Raw genomic sequence first — 8,217 nt, 5'->3', positions numbered from 1 at the left:
CAGCAACCTCTCGGTGCCTGGGGGCTCTTGGAAAAAGGAAGTAATAATACTGCCTGGTCCCCAGGCAGGTCTAGCCTGGGAAATATACCAGAGCTGTTAGCCCTGCCTAGTACGTAATAATAATAATAAATGCTCAAAAACCCTCTGGTTCCTATCTGTGAAGTGGGGCAGGGACACTCCCCCCACAGGGCAGTTCTAAGAAGGCAGATTCCTGTTCCCTGCCTGGTGCCTAGTAGATTCTCAGAAACCGGGAATCTTACCCCAATCCAGCTCCCGCCCGAATCCCCAAGGAGAGACCCCAAACCCCCTCCCCACCTCCAGACAAACTCAGCAACCTATAGCCACCGCCTCTCCAGTGCTCCCAGGGGCCTGCCTGGCTGGGGGCAACTGGGAGTGGCACCCAGTCCAGCCTTGCCCCTTCACACCTGGGGACCCGAGCCGGGCGCCTTCCTGCTGTCCTGGGTGCTCTTTCAGTGGCCACCGCAGGTGGACCGGCTGGTGACGGAGGGCTGGCCGGGGGCCCCGCTGGGAGCCACTGGAGGGCAGGAGAGGGGCACAGCACTGAGTTTGGATGGGCCCAGGGCGAGAGCCATGGCACAGAACCACCCCAGGGGGCACCAGTCTCTGGTCTGTGCGCAGCCTGGGGTCCTTGTGGTGGCACATGGCAGTGTCACAGTGGGTTGTCACTGTCTCTTTTCTCCCAGAAGGCCAGCCTGCCCACTCCCCACAGCCCAAGAAGGAAACCCTCCTGGGGCCAGAAACACCCAGGTTGTGGACAGCCTGGGGCTTCACAGAACCCTGTGGATGGCACGACCTGCTCCAGGGAACCTGGCCCCAGGCTGAGGTGGAGGCGGCAGAGGCCAGTGGGTACAGCAGTGTCCCTTCCACACCAGTCCAGCCTGCAGGGCCCTGGGAGGTCCAGGGCAGGGTCACTTGGGGCTGGATGGGGGGTGGGTGGGAGGGAGCGTGTGGCTCTTCTCCAAGGAGTCCTCCTTTTTTAATTTTTTTTTAATTGTGGTAAAATACACATAACATAAAACAACCTTAATTATTTATAAGTGCACAACTCAGTGCATTAAGCACAGGCGTGCTGTTGTGCAAACATCACCACCATCATCTCCAGAACTTTCTCATCTTCCCAAACTGGCACTCTGCCCCCATGAGACACTCACTGCCCACCCCCGCCCCCAGCCCCCGGCCCCACCCTCCTCCTTTCTGTCTCTGTGAGTGTGACTCCTCCAGGGACGTCACAGAAGCAGGATCATGTAGGATGTGTCCTTTCTGGCTGGCTCATCTCGCTCAGCACAGTGTCCTCAGGGTCCATCCACGTTGGAGCAGGTGTCAGAATCACCTTCCTTTCTAACGCTGAATAACATTCTGTCATAGGGATGGACCACATTTCACTTATCCATTCACCTGTTGATGGACACATGTTGTTTTTACCTCTTGGTGATTGTGAATAATGCTTCTGTGAACATGGATATGCGAGGGTCTCTTTGAGACCCCGCTTTCAATTCTCTTGGGTACAGAGCACAGGTGGAATTGCCATGTCACATGGTAATTCTACGTTAAATTTTGGAGGAACGACCACACTGTTTACCACAGCAGCTGCACCATCCCTATGAGAAGACCTCCCTTGTCATGGGGAGCAAATGCCCCTGGATCACCGCCCCCATCATGGTGCCCTTTGCTTTGCAGTCAGCCTGGGAGGGGTGGAATTGGGGTGTGGGTTATTTAGAAATAGGTTATGGGGCTTCCCTGGTGGTGCAGGGGTTAGGAATCCGCCTGCCAGTGCAGGGGACACGGGTTCGAGCCCTGGTCCGGGAAGATCCCACATGCCGCGGAGCAACAAAGCCCCTGCGCCACAACGACTGAGCCTGCGCTCTAGAGCCCGCGAACCACAACTACTGAGCCCACGCACCTAGAGCCCGTGCTCCGCAACAAGAGAAACCATCGCAATGAGAAGCCCGCGCACCGCAACGAAGAGTAGCCCCCGCTTGCCGCAACTAGAGAAAGCCTGCGTGCAGCAATGAAGACCCAACGCAGCCAAAGATAAATAAATAAATAATTTTTAAAAGAAAAAAGAAACGGGTTGTGGTCCTAGATCCCTGAATTCTAGCATAATCATACCCAGCTCGTGGGTTTGGCCTGGAGCCCCACATCCACAGCAGGCACCTTGCCTCAGCGGCTGTTTCTAGACACCTCACCCCACCCTAGACTTACCGAGCTCTCCAGGGTGGGGGCAGGACGAACTCTCCCCGCCCTCCCCCCAGCTGCTGGGGGCAGCCAAAACGGAGGGTCCGAGCCCCCTCCACGCTCTGGGATGCTTCCGCGCTAAGCCTGCCAGCCAGGAGAGGCCCTGGGCTCTTCCCGCCTCCTCCCTCCTCCGCAGCCCCCCCAGGCTGCTGGGCCACTCACCTCGGACGGACGTGTGAGCCAGGAGCCCAGCGACTTTCCCACACTTTGGCCCCATTCACAGTGTTAAACGGCCCACAAAGGCCAGGCGTGTGCCTCGGAGGCCGCGCTGCCATCTGGCCCGCACTCGGCGCGGGGTCAAGCCTTTCATCGGCCGGGCTGAGACTTAACACCATTCATTTCATATTTCCCACAACTCAAAATTGGATCAAAGCTGCTACCGTCCAGGCGGAGGGGGGGGGAGGAAGGCGGGAGGAGTCAGCCTCCCACAGCCCACCCGCCACCCTCACCTCCACCCTGGCCCACTGCGGGTGGGCGTGCAGCTGGGGTGGGTGGGGTAGGGCCTGGACCACGTCTCTGGCACGTGTCTCCCTTGGGCCGAGAGCTGGCTTGGGGGAGGTGGCCAACTGCCCCTCTGAAGCTGGCGGGGTGGGGGACAGGGGGACGGGCCCGGCCCGCGTGCTGCCCTCAGTTCCGGGCAGAGCCCTGGGGCCCCCGCTGCCCGCAGCGAGGCAGTCGAGCACACGCCCCTCGTCCCTGCATTCCCTCTTCCTTGGCCAAGCTCCTCCTTGGCGCCAGGTGCCGGGCTGGCAGGGTGTGGGCAACGGGCACACAGGCAACTAAGCCATGCCCTCCCCCCGACAGTCCACCCCCAGGGAGTCCATAGGCAGGCGAGGGACCCACCAAAACGTGCTGGTCGCCCAGCGCAAGCCCCACTTTTGGTGCAAAAATGGCTCCACTGAGCGTCACCGGGTGCCCCTTGCAGCCTGTGGGATATGCGAGCCCATGCTGACAGTGCCAGCCAGGGCTGTGGAGCAGAGGACAGAGCACATGTCTCCAGCACGCCCATCCCAGTTTGCCTGGGTGCCCTCTGCCCTTTTGCATCAAACCTGATCGGGCCGGATATCTGTGGTAGAGGGTCCACCTGCTCGAGAGGAGCCCAGGGCTCAGGGTCACCCACCTCCCAAAGCCAGCCTGGGGCCTGTTTCCCCTTCAAGAGAGGTGCTCTGGGGGTAGAGCAGGTGCCAAGGGGTGAATGGGGCTGCCCTCCACTCCCTTCCAAAGTCACCTATAGGTTCCCCCCCGGGAGCCCCCCAGCCTAATCCATCCCAGTGGGTGACCAGCAGGCTCTTGGGGCTGCCCTGGCCGTCCTGACACCATCCTCCTGCTTCCCGGATGGGCCCATCTCCAGGTCCCCAAAGGCTCTTGTGCTGCGGACCTCTTGAGCAGGTCCACCAAGCAGGCCACTCATAGCTGTGAGTCACTGCCAAGACCCTCGTTAAGGCCCTGCAATTCCCAGCTGCGCTCGGACGTGGCTGCCGTCCAGGGAACTGTGCTCCTGGGTTTCGACTCCGGCTCACGCACCATGATGCCAGCCGCTGGCTCCCCGGGCTGAAGCCCTGCCTCCTCTTTGGACCTTGCTGGGTCCCGCCTTGCCCCTAGAAGGTACTCCCAGCCCCACCCCCTCCCGCAGTCCCCGCAGAACTGGATTCCTGGCTGCAGAGAATCCAAGTAAAGTGATTGTTTTGGGTGGAGGGGTGCTCCCAACAAGCCCTCCCCTAGGGACCCAGGGTGGGGTTGGTGGTCCCCCAAGCAGCGGCTGGCCCTCAGCTGGGCTGACCAAGTACCGGGATCAGCGGTTCCTCCAGGGCGTCTGAGTAGGTACAGCGTTCGTGTGGGCTCCAGGCAGGAGCCTCATGTCTGCCACCTGGCACCCCCTTCCTCAGCACTGGCAAAATGCCTAGGGACAGCAAGCCCTCCAAGTGCCCCTCAGGCAGTGCAGAGCGGAGCATGCGGCCAAGGCTTCCCCCGAGCCACGCAGGAGCAGTGACCACACAGCTGTACAGAGCACGCCCGCAGCCACGCGCCCTCCCGTGCTCCGTGGACAGCCACGGTCAGACTCCCATCCAGATGGGGGTGGGGTGGGACCCTGGAGGCCACCTGCTGATTCAGAGCACCCCAGTTGCCACAGTCTGCTGAACTGCTCCAGGGAGGAGGGAGTGCAGCTCCTGGGGGGACCGCCTAGGTGCCGGGCTCCATGCTGGGCGTTTCGGGTACTCTGGCTCCCTGAAGCTACCCAGAGCCCAGCCAGGGAGGCGTGGCAGCCCATTTTCTAGCTCTGAAGTCACGTGTCCCAGGTGACAGCCTGGGGAGACTTGCCACATGTGCCAGTAGGTCTGATCCTGAGAGCCTGGGCCCCTCTTCCACCTGTGCAGAGGGAGGTGACTGTGTCTGTTCAGGAAAAGGGCGGCTTCCTCCGTCCCCCTCGCCTGTCAGGGACGGTGCCCACCCTCCTGGAAGCCGCCCGCACTTGTGCATTCTAAAGCTTCCCCTTATCTGGGCTCCCGGCCTCTACCAGCCAGCAGCGGGGAGTCGCTGGGGAGGGCGGGGGACGGGAGAGAAGAGGGGGAGGGAGGGAAGGGGAGGGGAGGGAGGGAAGGGGAGGGGAGGGGCGCAGCTCCTTCCTGCCCCCACCCTTGTCCCCGCGGCCTGGGAAAAGGCAGCATATTGAGGCGCGGGGCTCCCAGCATCAGGCCCCGGGATGCTAATGAGGGCGAGCGCGTTCCCACAGCCCGGACATTGTGCCGCGCGGCCCACCTGCTCCTCGGGGAGCGCCCATTGTGCCCGCGCCAATTCACAGGCAATTTAGCGTGCGCTAATGGGCCGGCGCCTTTGTGCGGCCCGCGCCGCCATTGGCCGCGGAGTGTGGGAACGGCCGCGGCGCCCGGGCCCCAGGCGCCAGCCCGCCGCCCGCGCCTATATAGGGGCCGGGGCCCGCGCCAGCACGGGACGCGCCCGCTCCGCTCCCTGCTTCCTCGCCTCCTCGCCTCTCCCCGCGCCAGGCATGGCCCCCAGCACCGTGGCCGTGGAGCTGCTCAGCCCCAAAGAGAAAAACCGAGTAAGTGCGCGGCCGCGGCCCCTGCGGCCCCCGCGCTGGCGCGGCCGCGCTGACGCCCCCTCCTCCCGCCCGCAGCTGCGGAAGCCGGTGGTGGAGAAGATGCGCCGCGACCGCATCAACAGCAGCATCGAGCAGCTGAAGCTGCTGCTAGAGCAGGAGTTCGCGCGCCACCAGCCCAACTCCAAGCTGGAGAAAGCCGACATCCTGGAGATGGCCGTCAGCTACCTGAAACACAGCAAAGGTGAGCCGCCCGGCGCCCTGGAGCCCCGGCCCGCGCGACCCCCGCCCCGCCCCGCTCCCCGCCGCCCCGCGCCCCGGGCTCCCCGGCCCCGCTCACCGCCGCCCCGACTCCCCGCAGCCTTCGCCGCCGCCGCCGCCGGCCCCAAGAGCCTGCACCAGGACTACAGCGAGGGCTACTCGTGGTGCCTGCAGGAGGCCGTGCAGTTCCTGACGCTGCACGCGGCCAGCGACACGCAGATGAAGCTGCTCTACCACTTCCAGCGCCCGCCGGCCGCGCCGGCCGCGCCCGCCAAGGAGCCCAAGGCGCCTGGCTCCGCGCCCGCGCCCGCCCCGGCCAAGGCCGCCGCCGCCGCTTCTGCGCGCCAGCCCGCCTGCGGCCTCTGGCGGCCGTGGTGACCCGCGGGCGGCAGCCCTGCCCGGAGGACCAGAGGGCCAGCGCGTTCCTCTGGCAGAGGGAAGGGCCTCCCCATCGTCCGTGCCGCCCCTGGCTTGGACTGGCCCCTTCTCCGGAAGGCTCTCTCTCCAGGCTGGCGGGCCAGCAGGAGGGTCATTCTCAGAGAATGTGCGTGCAGTGTCCTTGTCATTTAGGGCCCATCTTCTGCCAAATGTCTGACCCCATGGGGTTGCTCTGTGTTTGCATTTCAGCAAGTGACTTCTGGGAAGTCCCCACTGCCGGGGTTCTATGATATTTGTAGGCGGCGGGGCTCGGCCAGCCGGCGCCCCATGCGTAGAGGGCTTTCTTCAGATCCGGTGCTGCCAGGCCAGTGGGCCTGGCGCAGGCCGTGCCGTGGGCACATTTGCCTTTTGTGAAGGCGGAACTCAAGGTGTATCCTCGTAGGAACGACAGTGTCAGCCTGGATGGGCGTGGAAGGACAGGGCAGAGCCGTGGGCGCAAAGCCCCTGGGGATGCTTTGCTGTCTGGTGGGGGCTCACACCGGGGCTGTGTGGGGCGGCTGGGGGTCTCCACCACGATCCTTAAAGGATTCCCGTGTGGGTGGGTGCGCGTGGGCACAACTCTGTACTCAGAATTTGAACTCTCAGTCACGTGGGAGCCACGGGACTGCTCTAAAGACTTCTAATAAAATCCGACGAGTTCAGCCCCCTCCACTGTCTGTCTCTTGTGCCTCACACGTGTCCTCGGTGGCCACCGGGCAGGCGGGTCTGCAGGGATGACGGGGAGTGGGGACTATCATGGTCTGCAGCCACGGGTGGGCAGTGTCCTTGCCAGCGACCCCCTGGACACAAGAAGAAGGGCTGGGCTCCTGCTGAAGGGAGGGGGGAGGGAGGAGGGCAGGCAGAGGAGAAGCCCGGAGGGAGGAAGCAGAGGTGACAGGCAGGGAGGGAGGGAGGGGGCGGAGCAGAAGGTGGAAATGACGGGTGAGGGGTCAGGTCAGGAGGCCAGGGAGAAACGGGCTTTCGGGGAGAAAGTGAGTGAGAGGCAGGGAAGCAGGGGAGAGGCAGGCCAGAAGGAAGAGGGCCTCACGGAACACATCAGGTCCCCCGTGTGCAGTAGGAGGGGACATGGCGGGGAACCTGGGTTCCCGCCCTAGACCTCTCACTATAGCTCCCTGCAGGTGGGGGTGGTGGCAAAGTGACAGGAATGTCCAGCTCCGTCCAGCTGAGAGCAGCCCAAAAGCCACAGCCTGCAGCAGACCTCTTGCTGCAGCAAAAAGGGGGTAGCTGGGCCAAACACACAGAAGGTGTTTGCCCCGCCACGGTCCTCCCTGCCCGGCGGCCCTGTCCTGGGACAAGCTCCTGGGGTAACTTTCTCGGCCGGCCCACAGATGGCCAGCTGCCCTGCCTTCCTGCAGGTGGACCGCTCACCAAGGCTGAAACAGGCAGTGCTGGCAATGAGCCTGCCAAGGGCAGGCCCTGGTCTCAGAAAGGGCACCTATTTTTAGGCAGGCCCGGGGTGTTGGTTGAGTCTGCAGGGACCCAGAGGTACCCAGACTTGCCCTCCCTCGTTTCTGTTTGGCACCTCTCCTTGCTCTGCCTTCCATCCCTTTCTGTCCACTCTGCAGCGGAGGTCCGTAGCACCCCTTCCAGGCCAGTACTGCTAGTGGCCTCTGGGGTCCCTGCTGAGCCCTGGGAGTGGTGAGCAAGGGATGGGAAGCCCCTCTCACACCCCTCACGTTTATTGCTTGTGCGGCAGGCACACCATTGAACTTAGCGGGGGCAATCGCTGTTCTCGTGGGTGTACCTCCTGGTCAGGCTGACCTGGTCAGGCAGCTGGTGGCATGCTCAGACCGAGGCTGAGGTCCAGAGACTCCAAGTAACTGGCCCAGGGTCACCTAGGAGGCAGGTGCCAAAGCCACCGCGGGCCCTCGGCATGCTTCCAACACTGGGCTCTTTTGCAAAGTGCTCACTGCCTTTGAGGGGTACACGCCTCTTAAGAAGAGCCCCCACGCCTTCCCAGAGACTAGCCCTGAAAGTCTGTCCCCAACACCACATGGAAGCTTTCTCAGCTTGTTCCCTGCAAACTCCCACAGACTCCCTCTTTTGCCAGAAAACGGCCTCCTCCAGGAAGGCTGCTCGGCTTTCCCCTGCAATTTCTGAGGATCTCACCATCATTCACACATCTCGCCCAGCTGCAAGGGTAGCTCCTACTCCGGGCGGGGTGAGAAAGGCTTCTAGAGGGCGGGGTCCGCAACTCCCCCTGTTTG

The 8,217-nt window shown here is 63.3% G+C and overlaps 1 protein-coding gene across 3 annotated transcripts; it reads left to right on the top strand.

The window, feature by feature from the left end:
• The first annotated feature begins 5,148 nt into the window (after window positions 1-5,148).
• On the top strand, window positions 5,149-6,648 carry HES5 (hes family bHLH transcription factor 5). 3 transcript variants are annotated; one of them, XM_067717758.1, is made up of 3 exons: window positions 5,149-5,314; window positions 5,390-5,555; window positions 5,673-6,648. In XM_067717758.1, exons 1-3 carry the CDS (start codon window positions 5,261-5,263, stop codon window positions 5,948-5,950), a joined length of 498 nt encoding a protein of 165 aa, XP_067573859.1. In that variant the 5' UTR covers window positions 5,149-5,260; the 3' UTR covers window positions 5,951-6,648. The 3 variants fall into 3 exon arrangements, with proteins under 3 accessions (XP_067573859.1, XP_067573856.1, XP_067573857.1); XM_067717755.1 differs by having other exon boundaries at window positions 5,390-6,648; XM_067717756.1 differs by having other exon boundaries at window positions 5,149-5,555.
• Window positions 6,649-8,217: the final 1,569 nt, after the last annotated feature.

The sequence above is a fragment of the Pseudorca crassidens genome, chromosome 2 (assembly GCF_039906515.1).
Source record: "Pseudorca crassidens isolate mPseCra1 chromosome 2, mPseCra1.hap1, whole genome shotgun sequence".
NCBI classification, from domain to species: Eukaryota; Metazoa; Chordata; class Mammalia; order Artiodactyla; family Delphinidae; genus Pseudorca; species Pseudorca crassidens.
Note: the sequence above shows the minus strand (reverse complement) of the source record. Positions and strands in the feature narration are given on the sequence as shown.